Source organism: Gossypium arboreum, chromosome 5 (assembly GCF_025698485.1).
Source record: "Gossypium arboreum isolate Shixiya-1 chromosome 5, ASM2569848v2, whole genome shotgun sequence".
In the NCBI taxonomy this organism is placed as follows: Eukaryota; Viridiplantae; Streptophyta; class Magnoliopsida; order Malvales; family Malvaceae; genus Gossypium; species Gossypium arboreum.
In genome coordinates, this window is record NC_069074.1 from 62883893 (window position 1) to 62903831 (window position 19939).

Consider the following 19939-nt stretch of genomic DNA (forward strand, 5'->3'; position numbering starts at 1 on the left):
CTTTTTTTGAGGATCGATGAATCAAATGAAATTTTTGTTCCAATTTTTGCCTCTTCTTCTCCCTATGAATCAAACTTTTCTTTGTCATAATGGTTTAGTTCCTATTATTATCAATGATACAAGTCGGATCCTAGATGTAGAAATAGAATGGGGCATAGCCCCCTTCTCCATCGAAAGAGATGATATTATCGCAGATACAACGCATAACATAAGGAATTAAACATAAAAAGACTTCTTTTTTTTTTCTTTTTTCTTTTTCATTGTACAACGAACAATTTTAAAAACCATAGGATTCCTTTTTGATTTTTTTTGATTCATGAAAACTATCTATAAAAATAATTATATAGAATAGTTTCAAACTTCTCACCTGATAATGAGAGGATGAAATTTGGATAAATACCAATACCTATTACTGGTAGAAAGATACAGATCGAAACAAATAACTCTCATGGTCCAGAATAAAAAAAAAAAAGAACTTGGAGCATTAAATAGCTTGTATCCATAGAACATAGACCCAAGAAGAATAGATCCTGAATCCATTTATAGATTTATTCACTTGTGATGTTTAAAATGTGACATACCTTAATCCTAAGTGGATTACAGACTATGTATGCATAACTCGTATACTTCGATGTAAGTAAAAACTTGAGTTCAAATAGATAAGGAACCAAAAGCTTATATGTTGGGTATACGACTTCTATAGTATGTAACGTCATTCACAAGTGTGGAATTCATAGCTCGAGATATGGGTAAATGATATCCTCTCATTGGCATTACATGGTTGATGAAAAGTAAACGTGGTCACGGGTCATTCGTCTTTATGATGAATGACTTGATTACTATTTGATAGTAATTGACTTTTCGTGAAGGAAGATGTTATGGTTACCATGAGATAAAATAGGGTCATATTGGGAGAACAGATTTATCCCAAAGAGATTAAGGATATCCTATTAGTGTAACACACTTATGACAATGTCATTGGATGAGCACTAATCGAGTTGCTTTAATAATGGTATGCCATTGGGGAGAGCTCCGTCACGATACTATAGTGGAATGACTTCTTGACTAAATGAGTATATAAACGAAAAGCTAGAACTTAATTATAAATAATTTGAGCCCTAATCATATATGTCTAATCTATCTCTCCAATAGCTCATTCAAACCAGAAATTAATTGCATGTTGAATGAAATGAACATAAATAGATAGAAATGGTAAAAATAGAGAAATGAGAAACATTTGGAAATGAATGTCAATTTCTCCAAAATGAAATGAAAATGATGTAGAAATGAATTTATGGTTTTCGAATTAAATGAAGTCCTAAAATAAAAACAAATCATTTGGTATAATGAATCCGTTGAATATAGAAATATTAAATATATTTTCTTATAGATTCTTTTACAATAAAGTCATCACGATTTTAACAGAATTAGAATTGGGTTGAGAAAATTATTTAATTAGGAAATTAATTAATTTAAATTAATTTAAGATTTTATTTTGGGATATAGAAAAATAAATATTGGGTTGGATCAAATTATAAAGTATCAGTTTAAAAATTCATTAAGTACTTGTAATTGGACCTGATATGGGAAAGGCCCCAAAGCCCCTCATGTTTAAAGTAAGGGACGACAAACCTTAGATTGTTTAACTAGGGTTGTCGCCCCACCTAATCCTAGTTAGACTAGGAGTTCGTTTTTCTATTTGAAATAGACTACTACAATTTAACAATGGTTTTACCTTCTCCCTATAAATAAATAGATGGCACTTGTAGGGCGAAATATACAACTTTAAGATATTGTTATTCTACTCGAAAATAATGAGATTTTATTTTCTAAGTATTAATTCTATTTTCCGAAATAATAATTCTGTCAGTTTCCATTGAGAGAAGTTTTTATTTCACGTTGAAAGTAAAGAAAACTATTTATGGTTCTGTGTTTGATTCGAATCGTTCGAACTCACACTCAAAGTAGTTAATGGTACAAGAAAACTATTTATGGTTTTGTGTTTGATTCGAATCGTTCGAACCCACACTCAAAGTAGTTAATGGTACAAGAATAGTGAAGAAGGTCGTTCGGCTGAAAGTTAGGAACGACAATGATCCATCTAGCTGAAAACACAGATGCAATTTCGGTAAATGGTTTATTGTTATAAATATCACAAACCAACTTGATTTTGAAATTTTTATTTTTTGCTATGTAAGAAAACCGTTTTCAAACCGAATTATTTTCCAACACTCTTGACTACTAATTATTCTAGAAATTCATGCGATGTCTGTTCCCAACTATCCATTTACATCCTTGATTCAACACACTCCAAATCTTCAAGATACCATGCTGATGCCAAGTAGATGACACATTCGCCTTCAAATCGACCTCCATAAAGGGAGTATTACGCATGCACTTTTTCTGGAAAATTTGACACCAAAGTGCATTGTGGTTCACATGTAAGCGCCAATTATCCTTGGCGAGCATTGCAAGATTATTAAGTCTCGTTTTCCTCAACCCCAAACCACCTCTACTTTCTTGACCAAGTGCTTATAAATACTACTGCTCTTCAGTTTCTACCCAAATTGAAAGTTTTTAATCTACCTCATCTCTACTCAGATCACCATCCCATTCTCTTTAATACGGATGCTGGTTGTGTCCCGCCAACAGATAAAAGATCCTTTTGCTTTGAAGCGGCATGGTTGACTCATGCAGATTTTTCAAGGGTTTTTTAGTAGGGTTGGTCTTCTACGGTTACTTCGATGGAGTGTGCAATCAACGGGGTCACTGATGTAGTTAAATTATGGAAGGACTCTGCTTTTGGTAATATCTTTCGATGAAAACGTACTTTAATTCTTCGTTTGCAAGGTATCCAGAAATCCCCACTCTATTTATTTTCACATTTCCTATAAACACTAAAAGTTGAGCTAGAAATGAATACCAAAAAATGCTAAATCAGGAGGAGCTTTTATGATTACAAAAGTCTCGGATGGATTGGATAGTACAACCATTATCCGTCGTAATAGTTTATTGAGAATCAACGAGTTACAAACCAAGCAACAATTCATTGCCATATGGTTGGATTTTTTGAAAAGCTTTTTCAGGCAATGAAAAACTTTATGCTTACGATTTCATTCAATTTTTATTATTACAAACATTTTTATCTGAACAAATCTAATCTTTTATATGGTATAGCTAAATAAAAAATATATAATAATAATTTAAAAATAAATGTGATGCGGTATCCATATTAGGATCACATGTCAACCATCAAGACTCAGATTATCTAGCCACAGATTATGTTGGAATCCAGTTTATGACTTGTGCTAGTCATCCAATAGTGCGTATATAGGGAATGTTACGTTTTCGTATATCTCAAAATTTGTTTCCTCGTCACAAATGGTGCTATTATCCTATAGTTGCACCATTGTCAAACTTTATCCACTTCCCAATATATTTGGTCAACGTAGGTATATCAACGTTTGTAATCTACCAACTTTTTCATGTTGTGGAACCGACTGAAGCATAGGTTCGGGTTATGGCAAATAATCATTAAATCGAATTTTATATTTTTTTAAATATTTTTTAAAATTTTATAAATTTTTAATAATCTATTTAAATAAAATTGGATAACTAGTCGAATAGGAAACTAATGACTCAACTGATTCAACAATTGACCAATTCCAAAAACATTGCATAAAAACGAAATTATCTAGGTCAAATTTCACTAGTTTGGAACCATAAATTGATTGAATTTAAAATATCTATTATAAAGCATGTCATTTTAGAGAAATGATTGTATGAAACTGTGATTTCACGTCCCTATCTCTTTCTAATAGGAGAATGACAAATTAAATTTTTCCTCCTAATTTTTTACTTTTTTAGTTGGATTTGATTTTTTTCAAGAAGAAAAAGCTGAAAATTAAGAAGAAAAATCTGATTTGTCATTCTTCTATTGGAAAGGGATAGGGATGACGTAGAATCACAGTTTCATACAATCTTTTCTCATCATTTTATATACTTTTTAGTTTTTATTAATTCAAAAATAAAATGTTCATTTTTATATAAAATATATTAAAATTAATATGAATAATACAAAAACAACTAGATGAGTTCGAGTTCGATTCTAATTCATCTTGGATAATAATATAATGTATTTTTTTGCTCAAATAATATAATGTATATGGTTGTTCAATTTTTGGTTTATATAATAATAAGAGTGAGTTTGGATGGGTGATGCATTTATCTACATTTTACTGTAAATATAGCGGTGACAGTGAGATTAGTTATTGTAACAATACTATAATGCGAGACAAAAATTAAGTTAAATGCACCACTCGCACCCCACCGCCATCCAATTGAATCATAACTAAAGTAGTTCTATGGCTTTGGAATGAATATTTTTGTTTCCAGTAATAATTAAAATCCAAATTTTACGGTAACGTGGAGAAACAAGACAAGTTTAAATTTGATTGAAAATCATGCATGAAACTTCACTTATAACTAGAATAAACGGAAAATATTATGGAAAAGATGCTAGAAACAAACCCTAAATCATCCACTGCTAATTCTTTCTGCTTCCATTTCGACGGATCCTTCTTCTCATTTGTGGGTTTCGCTTGATCATCTTCACTAGCCAACGAGGTCTCCCAGTTGTGAAAACTATGTATCCCATACTCAATCCAAGCACTAGTCCACTTTCATAACCCATTGCTGCAATTTTCCAAATACTTGTTTCAGATTCATCAGCAACTATTGATGGAGGTGATTCTAGTTCCTGATCGTTGCCACATTTCTTTGACAATGGAAATCCACATAGTCCGGAGTTGCCATTGAAGGAATCATTTGAGAAAGTATCGAAATGATTAGCTAACGGTATATGCCCCTCAAGATTGTTATTAGAAAGATTCAATGCTCCAAGAAATGTCAAGTCAGTTAACTGCACTGGGATTCTTTCTTGAAGCTTGTTTGACGAGAGATCCAAGGATTCAAGTGCTGCCAATTTTCCAAGTGGTGGTGGGATATTACCTGCTAAGCTATTGTGTGAAAAGTTGAGCACTATGAGTGAGTTGAGTTCTCCAAGTTCGTTAGGAATCGACCCCTTGAAATGGTTGCTTGAAAAATCAATAACTGTGAAAGAAGTTAAAATTCTCTCAAATTTGAAATCCGACCCTTTCATTGTTACAATTACAGAGTGTTGGGTTTTTGACACACTTTAACCGGGTAAAGTAAGAATTTCAAACAGAGCACCAGTAGCAACGTATTATACCCGGATAAAATATGAAGGAAAAATGCTTGAAGTTCAAGCTTTTAGCTATTGTTGGGGATTTTGACAGCAGAGGAACGGAGCGAGAGGAAGAAATACAGATGAGAACAAAGTATTTTTACTTGCTCACAAATGTGCAGCAAGGGAGCTATGGCTTCAGCTCATTTAGCTCATTCATTCAATTAGAAAAAACAATACATTTATAGATAAAACTCATTACCAAATACTACTTACTACCACTAAGTAGCCTAGGGACTTGCTAAGCATTACTTGTACACATCAATAAGTGAATTATCACTCTATCAAGACCTAAACACATCAAAACGTCAAGAACTTAGTTCATTTCCAACCAAACTAAACTAAATTGCAACTACAACAGAAAACTTGTTGTCTTTGCAACATGCAAGCATGCATACAAGCCGTATGCTCTCAACAAAACATAACAAAGAGACATGGATGGCCAATTTCCAACACCCTCCTTGGACTCCATGCTGCAAATGTCATTCATTCATCAAGTTTTGAACTTGGCGGTCCTTAGATGCTTTCTTTCAAGTCGACCGCACAAGAACTTCATTCTCAACTTATCTTCAACTTTGGCCTCATTATCAACAGAATCTCATTCACACACTTGACTATCCCAGTCTTTTGTGCCTAAATATTCGTTGATCAAATGGAGTCTTCTCCTCCTTCACAGCCTTGGTTGGTATCTCCATTCAAACACATCTTGCCTTGTTCCCTTGCTAATTACAGTCCTGTTTCTTCTTGCATAAAAGCTTGCAATAGTTTGTTTGCCTTCAGTCAGACATTTTTGGCTTGCACCCACTCGGGCTTGCATTTTGCTGCTCGCAACTATACACCTTTGACAGGTTCACATTTTTGTTTACTGTCTTCAACAAGTGTCTTCAACTTTGCTGCTTGCAACCATACACCTTTGACAGGCTCGCATTTTTGCTTACTATCTTCAACAGGTGTCTTCAACTTTAACAGGCTCACACTTTGGCTTACTGTCTTCAGTTGGTGTCTTCAATAGGCTCGCAACTATCACTTCTTGCTAAGCTTACAGCTTTGACATCTTGCTAAGCTTGCAGTTTACACATTGGAAAGCTCACATTCTTTCCTTGAAACTCCTCCTTCAGTCTATCCCATGCCTGTTTTGGTGTCTTCATTTTAACCACCCATATGTGATAGGCTTCTCCATTGAAGACTGGTGGTGCAGCTGGTGAGAAGCCTGATGAAGCCATCTGATTTTGGTTTTAACTACAACAGGTCCCTTAAGAATACAGCTCTGATACCAATTGTTGGGTTTTTGACACACTTTAACCGGGTAAAGTAAGAATTTCAAACAGAGCACCAGCAGCAACGTATTATACCCGGATAAAATATGAAGGAAAAATGCTTGAAGTTCAAGCTTTTAGCTATTGTTAGGATTTTTGACAAGAGAGGAGGCGGAGCAGAGGAAGAAATACAGATGAGCGAGGCAATATTTTTACTTGCTCACAAATGTGCAGCAAGGGAGCTATGGCTTCAGCTCATTTAGCTCATTCATTCAATTAGAAAAACAATACATTTATAGATAAAACTCATTACCAAATACTACCTACTACCACTAAGTAGCCTAGGGACTTACTAAGCATTACTTGTACACATCAATAAGCTGAATTATCAGCTCTATCAGCACCTAAACACATCAAAACGTCAGCAACTTAGTTCATTTCCAACCAAACTAAACTAAATTGCAACTACAACAGAAAACTTGTTGCTGCAACATGCAGCATGCATACAAGCCGTATGCTCTCAACAAAAACATAACAGCAGCATGGATGGCCAATTTCCAACACAGAGTCTTGATAATAATATCCTCCCATGTACTTTGGACTACTTTTGTCTACCTGAATATCTTTTATTGATTTTAAATTTTCAAATAGCTCAGGTGGGATGTGACCAGTGAACTCATTTCGAGAGAGATCAATCATTCGAAGGCTACTGAAGGTAAATGATCCATTGAAATTTTGTGTGTCACCATGGAATCTATTAGATCGAAGGACAAGAACTTGCAGATTAGGAAGCCTACCTAACCAATAAGGAAATGTATCATTTATGTTGTTGTTGCCCAAATCTAAACTTCCAAACTGTAGCAGTTCGTCAATGATTGTGGAATTGATCTTTCAAGTTGGTTGTCATTGAGGTTAAGTGTTCTCAATGAACTATATCTGAGGTATGTTGTTGGAATTTTTCCGAGAAAGTAATTCGATCTCAAATCCAGAACTGTGAGACGTCTAAAATTACCAAGACAGTCTGGAACAATCCCACCCAACTTATTCTTGGATAAGTCAAGTACAACAAGAGAACTCGAATTGCAAATAGTAGGAGGTAATTCTCCAACCAACTCATTGTCTGAGATTAAGAAATAAAGCAGTGACTGTGGTAAAGCTGGAAGTGGTCCTTGAAGTGAATTTGAACGAAGATCGAGAGCTGATAGATGCTTCCCAGGAACTTGCTCTATGCCAATCATGAAGTTCATATACAAGTTCAAAGTAATCAAGATCTCCCATCCTTCGGCTTCCCATTTTGTAATAGAACCATGAATTTGGTTATTAGAAAGATCTAAAACTTGCAAGTACTTGGATGCTTTCAAGAAGCTTGGGAAACGTTGCATGTTGCAAGAAGAGAAATGAAACTCAATTATCATGGGCAGTGTAGAATTGGCACCATTATTGCAGCTAGTTAATGATAGTAAGCTGTTATATGGAAGATCAAGTAACCTTAGATTCCTAAGCTTCACAAGCTCGGATGACTTGATATTGCCACTCAAGTTATTTGATGAAATGTGAAGATCAATAAGGTTCACAAGGTCAAAGAAAGAATCTGGAATTGGTCCTTGGATTTCATTCTCTGACAAATCGACATATTGGACTAGATTAGGCTCTTGAATTGGGTCAATGGGACCAAGTTTGTTAGAGTTGAGGTCCAACCAATTCAAAGATGGTAGACTAAACAACCAACCTGGTACTCTGCCATTAAGCAAGTTTTCATTTAAGTGGAGTTCTCTTAGATATGAAAGTCCACGTACGTTGTTGGGAAGGGTGCCCTGAAGGAAATTGGAAGAGAAGTCCATGAAAGTAAGAATGGTGAAGTTAAATGTTGATGATGGTAAGAACCCACTGAAATTATTATGGGAAAAGTCCATGGAACTTAGATCGTTTAAGTTCCCAAAAACATCTGGAATTTGCCCTTGGAACATGTTGCTTGAGATATCCAAGAAAGTGATTTTTGTGAGGTTTCCAAGTGTTGAAGGGATTGACCCCATAAAATCACAACCTTGAAGGTTAAGTGTTTTCAAGTGTTTTAAGGTTTCCAATTGAGTCTGGCAACTCTTTTGAAAACCTCGTTTGTGAAACATCCAACATTCTAAGGGGACTACTTCAATTTGTTTCAGGTGGATGACCAATGAGATCGACGTTAAACTGGAGAATGATATTTTCAAGATATGGAAATTGTAAAATTTCAGTTGGAAATTTTCCTTGCAGATGACAGGCAAAGAGACTCAGATGCTTCATTGAGACAGTCAAGTTAAGGAAAGAAAAGGGTACAACCAAAGACAAATCCATAAGGTCAAGGATCATATTTTCTAATTTTGTAAGGTTATGGACAAGCATGTTAAAATCATGGTTCCTAAACAAAAGATTATTCAGACCGAGATCAAGCGAAACTAGTTCTAACAAAAGAGAGATTTCAGGTGGGACAAAACCAGTGAGTCCATGCAAGAGAGATTGGGATATGTTAGACTTTTCAACTTACTAAATTCAGAAGGGATTTCAGAGTCGTCGAAATCATTGCCAGCAAGGTTGAGCCATCGGAGGTTTTGAAGTGAGAAGAGGGCACTGTTTGATTGAAGAGAACCAATCAGTCCACTCCAACTGAGATCAAGGCCAATCATGTTTCCTTCCTTGTGATCACACATCACACCATCCCCTTTGCAACAGTCAGTACCTTCATCCCAAGATTTTGTCTTAAAAGTTATGTTTTGGAAAGGATAAGTTTTATCAATGGAAATGGAGAGGTTGCTCTTGAATCTTAGTAATGAAGAACTCTGTTGGGAACGACATAAATGCGATAGAGGAAGAGATAAAGAAAGGGATAACAATGGGGAATTGAAAAAGGAAAAAAGGAAGAAGAGGACTAAATATAACCACATTGACCAACAACCCATGTTTCTTTTATGAACCCAAAAGAAGATACACAAGAAATTGGTTATGGAGTTGCTTATATAAGTTTCAACAGGAAGCAATTACCATCAAAGCAAGTCACTACCAATTTGTTCCACTTATCAACTCGTTGATTACCCTCTTTTTCTCTCTCTTTTACTTGTACACATCCAGCAATGGCCGGCAATTTAGCAAATCACTACCAATTTGAGAAGTTAGTTGTTTGTCTTTTTGCCTAGATTTTTCCCTCTAGATTACTTGCAACTTCTCCTTACTGACACCATAAAGGAATATGAAATTATGCACGATGCTGTTACACTAACTTTTTGTTAAAATAATATAAACAAAACTTGATAATTTTATTTTTATTAAATTTATATTTAATGTATTGAGAATATATAAACTTATATATATGCAATAAATTTATTTGTTATTTTCCTGTACTGAAAAATAATTTGACCATGAGTTTTCCTCCACAATTCCAACCATAATGTGGAAATGTAAATGAAAAGAATACCCCTTTTCTTGTTATAAGAAAAGAATAGAGTATTAAGATTTCAACATTCAATGAGCTGGATTTTGTTTTACTTGTTGAGTATGATTGTATAAGCCAACAGAATAAGGTCAAATTTCCACACAAAATAGAAAATTAATTATGAAAATTTTCCAATTGCTGAGACTTGAAAGCCCATGTACATGTAGCCAGTTTTTCTTTAATTAAAAAAAAAACATTTTCTTCAGTAAAAGAAAAGAATATTTGAGTATCGAGAAATTAATTTATGAATAAATGTAACTGAGTCATCTATTTATAAGTAAATGTCATAATCACAAGCGTTTAGGTGAAATTATTTTTAAGCTTAAGGATGTAAAAGTTTTAATTTTTTCAAAAAGAAAATTAAGTTTTTATTTTTGTTTTACTTTTTACGTTCAATTGAATACTTAAATGGCTAAAATGCTTTAAAATTATTTGACACTTAAAATTAAGGATTCTCTATTTTTTTTCAATTAATGTGACAATATGTCACACCGTGATTATAACTTGTAGCAGAAAATAATAAAACATAAGAAATTTTAAGGAAAAAAAAAGAAATTATGAGACTTGAGAAATAGAAATTTTAGATCCCCATTTGCTTTATAAACAACTTTGTGTATGAAGCTTAAATATTTACACTCTTATGATTTTTTTAATAATTTTTCATAAACAAGTTTTATGATTTTTATATTATTTTCAATAATATATGTGATTAGTTGGTTATATAAAATCAAATTTTTTAAAGTAATTTTATTATAAATATGTGATCCATTAATTCAAAGAATTATCATTTTAGGCAGTCAAAATAAAAGTTTACAATTTAGGCACTGGTGTTATATAATTCATATAATGCCTCAAAAATTTTAGTGCCATTGATGGTAATATTTCAAAAATGAGTATCATAAAATTTATAAGAGAAAGAATTTAGATTTATTAAAAATATTTGTAGAGTTAGTTAGATATAAAAAACTATTAAATGTAATAAAATATAATTTATTCTGAGATATTGGATTTAATTTGGAAAGTAGGATTTAATGAACTATTTTTGTTTCCAATTTAGGAGGTTAAGAGTTGCATAGTAATAAGACATGCTATATGTGACGAATTTAAAATTTGAAGAAAAAACAAAGAATATAATATGAGACCATTAGATAAAAATTCTGATTAATCTTGGCCTTTGGAGCTCATTAATGGCAAAGTGGTAATTTTATAAGAAATTGTCTGTAGTAGATAATTTAAGTCATTGGATTTAAAATCCCATGCACAATCTTGACCATTAATGTTTGAGGGATCTTGACTATTTTCAAGAATGATTTGTAGCCTTTAGATCAAATGACTTTAGCATACTTGCAACCATTGGATTTAAGGATCAAATAAGGACTTTATACATGGTTTTATGAGATGAAAAATGGAGAAATCCCTCCCCATTTTTCTGTTTTACGTTGGCCGCAGGAATTTGAGAGAAAAACTCTCATTTTCCATTTCATTTTCATCTTCCCTCCATTTTCTTCTCCATTCAAGCCCCCCACTTAAAGCGTTAGTAAATTTCTTGAAAACTCATCAGAAATATTACTTTCTAGACTTTTCTAAGCTTATTTTCAGCCTTAGAATCTATGAATTAATTTAAAGAAGAAAATCTAGAGAAAGTTTAAAAAACTTGGAAAGATTAAGGAAGCAAGGTGAGGAAATTTGAGTTCATGTTTCATTTTAATATGAAGTTGGAAATGTGTAATGCATGTGCATTGATTTTATGTTGAGAAGATTGGGAATGTCAAGAATGAGATTTTGAACTTGATAAGGTATATGATCTCTTAAATTCCTTTATTGAGTGTTTTAGAAGTGGAAAAATAGTCTAGGACTTGTGTGTGCCTAATGAGTTGAATGAATTTGAGAAATAAAATAATTAACAAGTATGTAAAATATGCTAGTAGGCAAGTAATTGTTATAAGGCAAGTGTGTTTTTGTGTGCGATGATATATATACTTTGAAACGATAATTTGTTGAGAAAATAGTTAAAACCATTTGCTATAACTTGAAATGTGAAAAGTATGAATTTTTATTTAGCTTAAACTAGCTTTAAGCTTAAATTAATGTGAGTTATAAAAATCTTAATTAGAAAGGTCTAATGAAAAATAATGAACTTTAAAATTCTATTGATAAGTGAGATAGCTAAAGGATTGGTTAGATGGGAAAAGTAGAAAATGACGTCTTGAATTTTTTTCTTATTAATAATTGAGAGTAAATCCCATAAAAATGAAATAAAGGATTTGTAAAACATAATGATTGATATATACCTTTAAATAAGCAAAAATGATGTTAGCGATTGCTTTTTATAAGAGCAAACATTTAGTACAAACATATTTAATTTTTGTAACACCTTTTACTCGGCCCAGTCGCTGGATCCAAGTAACAAGATGCTATAACAACTAATGGAACTTATACACATGCATATTTAGCTTCAAATAAGAACAACGGTTACTAAAATTAACATTTACTGAACGGTTCGTGATTAATTAAAACATTTAAATGAAAACAGAAATAGTTTAATCCAGAATTAAGGTTCAGTTATTAACATTCCAAAGAAAACAACATAGGTATCGATACAAAATAACAACTATCGATACTTATGTAAAAATCGATACCATTTTAGCTCTCTGTCAATTTTTTATTTAAAACGTTTTTCGATACATTGGTAGGAGTATTGGTAATTTTATAACAAGTATCGATACTCATGAGTGAGTATCGATACCAAATTGGGTTACTGTCAATTTTTATAAACATCCCAACCCCATGGTATCGCTAATTGAGTCTCGAGTATCGACACATTCACCTAGAATGCCGAAAATTTCACAAAATAAAGTATTTTTCATGCTAAAAACAATGTTCTTACTCAACACACAATTATAGTCTAATTTAACTAAACTTGTTTACATCCTTTAAACATTTATCATATCACATCCAGAGATTTAAATAAGTATATCGAACATGCATTATCAACCTTAATCTCAAACGTCAATTTAATCCTAAATAAAGTCCAAAACAACATCCACATTCCATCAATCCAATACCAAGATAGAATTAATAAAATAATACTAATAATCAAAACTAAAACTCTAATTCACATTGCATTTATTCAAAAAGTCAAAAGAATATAAAACTACCTACTCGAAAACTATTGCATTACTAAGATCCCTTCATTCACTACTCCACTTACACTAAAAAAGCTACTTATCTGCAAGATTTTAATATGGAGTGTATGAGCTTAAATAAACTCAGTGAATGTTTGGAATTACCACAAAGCATACACAACGTTATATGTTAAGCATAAAGCAACTTTGAAGGTTGTAATTAACCTAATTAGGTCAGACATTTTTTACTATAAATAGGTCTGTTTAGCTTCACATTAGGGAGCTTGGCCAAGTGAGCCAACTAGTTGAGCTTTAGGTTTTTATTTTCAATTTTTATTTTATATCATTTGTAACACCCTCTACCCGACCCGATCACCGGATCATGGGTACCAAGTGTCACAAATAACATCTGGCTTAACAAATTCTCTAACCCGATTTTCTTATAGACTTAAACACTACCAACTTGTACTTACATTGCTACTATTCAATCTTATACATTTTAAGGATTAACATTGGTTCTAGAATTCAAAATTTCGATAATATCCCTTATCGTACTAGCACTAAATCTTTACAAACTTTATACCTTAGTAAGCATAACAGTTATTTACAGATTATAATTTACCCGACAAATTATTTGGATTTATTTTTTTCATTTCGAACTTACAGGGATTTTCACACGGCCAAGCACACGCCCATGTCCCTTACACGGCCTAGATACGCCCATGTCTTCGCTCGTGTCCAAAAACTTGAACATTTTGTTTATGACGTCATCATTCATTTTGAGACAGACGGCCAAGGCACACGCTCGTGTACTAGGCCGTGTCCACCACATGATTGAGACACACGGTCATGTCTCTGCCCGTGTGTTTATTACCATACAAACAGACCTAAAAATTTAGGTGCTGGGGACACACAACCAGGCAACACGCCCATGGGGGCTGACCGTGTGTCACACACGGCCTAGACGTATGCCCGTGTGTCTACCTGTATAGACCTTTTTAGGGCTACTTTTCAAGCCTTTGGTCACCCTCTATCATCCATACACACTTAGAGATTTCAATAGTATATAACATAGCCTAATTATACTCTTAAACAATCTTGCCATACTCATTGCATGTTAACCTCATCTCTTCGGTTTAGTACATACTAAATTATCCTTTTCGTATTAGGGACTAACATAGCGCATTTTCAACTTAGGCCATATTAGAACTATATACCATTATGTGTTGTGTCCACTCTCAAATTATTAGGTTCCATTTCAAGTGTCCATTCATGATAAACCTCATCATCATATCTCATGAAACGTTTAAACATAAACATGCATCATTAGTAAGTTTACAACCAACATCAATATGAGCCATATCTCACGGCCATATACAAAAGAATAAGTATACCATTTAGGCCCTTACATTGGCTAGCCAAATGACACATATAACAAATAACCAGAAACCCTATACATGCCATTAAATAAAATGAAAGTATCTATATACCAAAGTAGGACCAGTCGATAGTGTGTTGATTCTCCAACCGTCTTCCAATCTTCACGAGTCTACGAGCTCTGTAAGACAGGGAAAAGAGGAGGGGGTAAGTATTTATATGCTTAGTAAGTCCGAATAACTGGAAAGCAAACTTACCGGTTAATTAGCATACAACCATATTAAGCAATAATTCCAACAAGCATGAAATAGTTTTTCTATCACATGCACTCAATCATCAAGTTAGTCTCATAACAATGCATCATGTCATTAGTCTTAGATGAGCTCATCAATTCAATATTCCCATTCTTTATTTCAGCATGTTAATCCCATTGAATTTCTCAGAAATCTCGATGGATAGCCATTTACCGTCAATTCATACAAGTGATCATCTCAAGTACACACTCCCGTGAACCATATATCTTACGGCGGATTACCAGTCCAAGCTAAATTCCCCGTAGCAGTAACTCATAGAGCAAATGTCAAAATTACCAGCCCAGGCTAAATCCCTTTTTAGCAACAATTGCTTTCATAAGTTGAGATCTGAATTTCCAGTCCAGGCTAAATTCAGTCCTCAATCGGATTACCCGTCCGGGCTAAATCCTTAATGCACCCTATTCTTCTGGAGGCTCAATCACTCAAGGAACACCCGTCCAGGCTAGATCTTTTCCATTTTGAAATCATCGGATTACCCGTATGGGCTAAATCCTTTTCTGCAACACGTGCAGGATCTCATGTCATTTAAGCCATAATTTACCTATCGGATTTCCCTTTTCTATTTCAACCGGGACATTTATCATCTTTCCTTTACACAAGCACATTTCATGAATTATCATGCAATGAATATTTAAATTTTTATACATTCAAGAACATGCATGTTTAAGTAAATAAAGAGTTTACTTTGGGTTATATGAACTTACCTGGTAATTGCTTGGTTTCGTGTCTCAGTTATTCCGAAACCTTTCGTTTTCCTCGGTCGACCTCCGGAATTGGTTCCTCGGGGTCTATATCAATGAAATTAGATTATTAATACATCACACTATTCATTTTAGCCTAAAACTTACCCCGAGCAAAATGACCATTTTGCCTCTAACCTTTCACAATATTTACAATCTAGTCCTAAGACTCGTATAATGAAAAGCATATAATTCCTTAGCTACCCAAGCCTAGCCGAATGTTATTCACTTATAGTAGCCCATGTTTTCCCTTCATTTTATATTTTCCTACCCATTTCCACAACTTTTACAATTTAGTCCTTTAAGCCATTTCCATGAAAAACCACTTAGTAAAAGTTGTTTACCATCCTTTAAACTCTCATATCCTTCCATAAATCATCAGAACGCAAACATCTCATGCATGGGTAAATTTTTGAACGTGAACCCTAGCTTGAAATATGGATAGAAATAGAGATAGCATGTTACGAGGATCTCAAAAATACGAAGAACATTAAAAACGGGGCTAAAGATCACTTACTATTAAGATTGAAAATGTTGGAAACCCTAGCTATAGAGACCCTTCAATTTTTGGCAGCCATGGAGAAGAAATGGTTGAATTTTGCTCCCTTTTTTTATTAATTTTATTACAAAATGACAAAAATGCCCTTCCTTACTAAACTTTCAAACTTTTCCATGCATGCCTATTTTTGTCAAAAAATATAGAAATTGGACAAATTACTCTTTAAGGACCTCTAATTAATATCCCAAAGCAATTTCATACAAATTTCTTCTAGAACCCAAGTTTTGCAATTTATTCAATTTGGTCCTTAATTTCCAATTGGACACCTTACATATAGAATTTTTTCATGAAACTTTAACACATGCTCATTTTTATATGCTATACCTCATAATGATCTTGAAATAATTATTTTAACCTCGAATTTGTGGTCCCGAAACCACTATACTGACTAGGCCTAATTCGAGATGTTATAGACACATAGTCATGTGGCCAAGCCGTGTGACTTTCAAAATTGGTCCTTACCCGTGTAACTCACTAACTTGAGACATACAGCTGTGTCCTAGCCTATGTCTCTACTTGTGTAACTCTCTGACTTGGGCCACACGGCCGTGTGTCAGCCCATGTATGACACTACACTTATGCAATTATTCCATAAGCTCAAGGCACACGCCTATTTGTGTTACCCGTGTGTGACACATGGCCGTGTAATAGACTGTGTCCCAGGCCGTGTGCACCTAAATGTACCTTAAAACTTAAGTTTACCAATTGTGATTACTTGGGCACTAAGAAACCATTTCACCAACCATTTAACCTATTCAAACACAATTAAACATGCTCAAATCATACCAAAACAACCATCTTAAGTGCCTAACTAATGCACCCTCATTGGTTCCACATTTTTTATCTTCAAAATACATCAAAAAGGCATAATGCAAATCAAGATTTCATGTATACTAAATTCACCCATATTAACCTAACATATAGCTACTTTAGATATCAAGCTTTAAGCTATATCAAAACCTTGTGTCAAACTAACATACCAAACATATGGCTTCAACCACAATATATACTTATATACAATGACCATCATTATACTTAAAACCTAAATTAACATCACATTAACAAACCAACTATCAACCAAAGACTTCCTAGGTATATGTCATTACAAAATGAAATATCATCACACTTGAGCTTGGGATTGAAGTTGGATGTTGAGTTGACTGTAAGCTAAAATGTACCTAACTTGCGCACGGAAACACAAAATCGTACGCTAAGTATAACTCATTGGTATTTCTATAATCTGAACAATATAAACTTGATATAAGCAATGAAAATGTATAAATGCAACAAATAAGCTAATTACATATTTTTCAATTCAATATTATAATTTTTTCTCATTCCTTATTCATACCTACTAAAATTTCCACATATTCAATCACATATCAATGGCGCATGATTCAATCATTTGATCAATACTTGATTTCATTTCTCAATTCATTTTTGATCCCATCATTTCATATTTCATTTTTCATCCTTGCCATATTCATATCAAACATATAAATTTAATTATTCAATTTTCCCTCTTAACACGACTCAGACAGAAACACGGATCCAACCAACACACCAGTTTGGCACCCAGTGCCTCATTGGATAAATTCGAAGTAATAATTGTGCCCAATGCTATATAAATTGACACCCAGTGTCTCATCGGTTAATCCAAAGCAAATTGGCACTCAGTGCCTCATCGATTTGAGGTTGTAAAAATCTCTAAACTCTTCTTATCCTATAACATGCCATCTATATTTGACTTAGCCTGAAACAGATAATAGGGTTCCATTTCACTTACAAACACATCCAATGTCCAATTCTCATATTTGTACATTATCAAATTTAAACATATATTCATTTCAATCTTCATATAATCAATACATTCATAATGTATACCAAATCAATCCATTTCAATCAACTATGAATTAAATTCAATCTCAAAGTACAAAAGTACTCACCTCAAGTACTTACCATATGCAACAATTCAAAATGCAATAATTAATAACTTAGTTCAGATTATAGAAACACAAACTGTGAATTTCGAGCTATTTGACGTCCATTTTATCCTTCCCACTTTTAGTCGAGGATTCCGGTACGACGTTAGTTACAGAATAAAATAATTAAAATACATTAATAATATACCATTTAATTTCACATTAAATTTTTAACTTTTACACCATATTTGCTTAAATTTCAATTTAGTCCCTATATCGAGACTAATTTTTAACTTCCACATTTAACTCTATATTTTTATACTAATTTCACTTTAAGCTAAATTTAGCTCCCTATTTTTAATTATACCCTTAATTTTTTTTTTTTTTACAATTTAGTTCCTATTGCTCAAAGTCAAGAATTAACTTCACTATTTAGTCCTTTTTCACTTCTAACTTAAAAATCTATCAAATTAACCCCTAGCATTTATACTATTCGACTAAAGTAACATCTAAAATCTTAAGCAGTACTCAAAATTAAAATATGGGTCGGGTAGCTCTAAGTATTGAGATTCCAAAAATATAAAAAATTATAAGAAAAAAGGACTAAATTGACTAACCAATTAAAATTTAAATGTTTAAAACCCTTGGTGCTGTTGCTCCCTTCTATTCTTTCTTTGTTTTTTTTTTCTAATTTTGCATGCATTTTGTCTCATCTATTCTCACTCCTTTCTTTTAATTTGTTTTATTTTATTCATTATTATAATATAACATATATATATATACACATTTCATATTATTTATTTATTATAACATATATATATACAACATACATATTAATGCCGTCCACTATACATATTTATTTGTTTAATTACTACTTTAGTCCTTTAATTAATTTTAATTTATAATTCAACTTTTAATACCTATGCGATTTGATCCCTACACCTTAACAACTTCTGATTCATGCAAATTCACTTAACCAAAATCTAATTCACTACTAAACTAACCTTGTAAATATTAAATAAAATATTTACAGGTTCATTTTATAGAAACGGAATCCCGAACTTCATTTTTTGACACCCCCGACTATTGGGTTGTTACACCCATTTCAGACCATTCTACCAAGATGCTTCTAATAACAGATACTCTTCCTCGCGGACTACCTCTTCCTTAAGTTTATTCTTGGCGAACTTCTATCTTTATTAGTCTCATGTGGACTATCCGGTGCCAAAAAGTCTTAACGAACATCTTCTTTCTTTGTAACTCCCTGGCAGACTTTACTGATCATTCAGTTTCAAGTGGACATTCCCTTCAACGTAGTCTTTTGGTAGGCTACCCATTTTTCTAGCGACCTCTTTGTCGATTTCTAGTTAGAATTTCAAATACGATAATCCATTTCGTAAATACTTAGGTAATGATGGTTCTACATCAACTCTAGCGGACTCTTAATGGAAAATACTTACTCACAATTACCCTGAAGGAAATACCCCTTCCTTTCACATATATCGCATTTAAAATGCTTCTACAAATTCCTCTTTTTTTTTTACATTTTGAAGGATCCTCTATTAGTATGCTTACTCGTGTTCCTAGATGAACTATGGTCATCTTGTCAAACTACTCGCCACGAGAGTCATATAGTAACCTCCCTTTTTATTCCCTGTTAGGCTTCCATGTTCCCTATCTTGGCGACCTCTATCTTTACCATACTGAGTACTTGTTTGCCACTGGATCCTGGCATGACTAACCATGGATGTAACACCCCAAACCTGGCCCAGATGCTATGGCTAAATTTGGCGCGTCACATTGAAGTGTTTTAGTGAAAACCTTGTTTTCATTGAAAACCCTTCCTCAAGATATGAAACCTTAGTTAACTTATGAAAACTCTCTTTTCAATTGCTAAAGCTTTGTTTAAAACAT

At 33.2% G+C, this 19939-nt stretch overlaps 2 protein-coding genes across 2 annotated transcripts; both read right to left on the reverse strand.

Annotated features, from left to right (window-relative positions):
• Positions 1-4546: 4546 nt before the first annotated feature.
• LOC108451165 (receptor-like protein 9DC3) lies at positions 4547-5161 on the reverse strand. Its single transcript, XM_017748896.1, has one exon. It carries the CDS (start codon positions 5159-5161, stop codon positions 4547-4549), a length of 615 nt encoding a protein of 204 aa, XP_017604385.1.
• Positions 5162-6097: 936 nt separating this feature from the next.
• On the reverse strand, positions 6098-8555 carry LOC108451166 (receptor-like protein 53). The gene is made up of 4 exons (XM_053027584.1): positions 7535-8555; positions 7030-7319; positions 6358-6489; positions 6098-6226 (listed from the first exon to the last, which is right to left on the reverse strand). The coding sequence occupies exons 1-4, from the start codon at positions 8553-8555 to the stop codon at positions 6098-6100; spliced, it is 1572 nt and encodes a 523-aa protein (XP_052883544.1).
• Positions 8556-19939: the final 11384 nt, after the last annotated feature.

Bases quoted from the DNA above. Each gene is read 5' to 3' on its own strand.
- LOC108451165 (XM_017748896.1), bottom strand. From the start codon at position 5,161: ATGAAAGGGTCGGATTTCAAATTTGAGAGAATTTTAACTTCTTTCACA.
- LOC108451166 (XM_053027584.1), bottom strand. From the start codon at position 8,555: ATGGGGTCAATCCCTTCAACACTTGGAAACCTCACAAAAATCACTTTC. The intron at 6,490-7,029 runs GTATGCATGCTG...AACCAAAATCAG, and splicing joins TTGTTGAGAGCATACGGCTT to ATGGCTTCATCAGGCTTCTC. The intron at 6,227-6,357 runs GTGAGCTTTCCA...AGCCTGTTAAAG, and splicing joins AGGAGTTTCAAGGAAAGAAT to TTGAAGACACCTGTTGAAGA.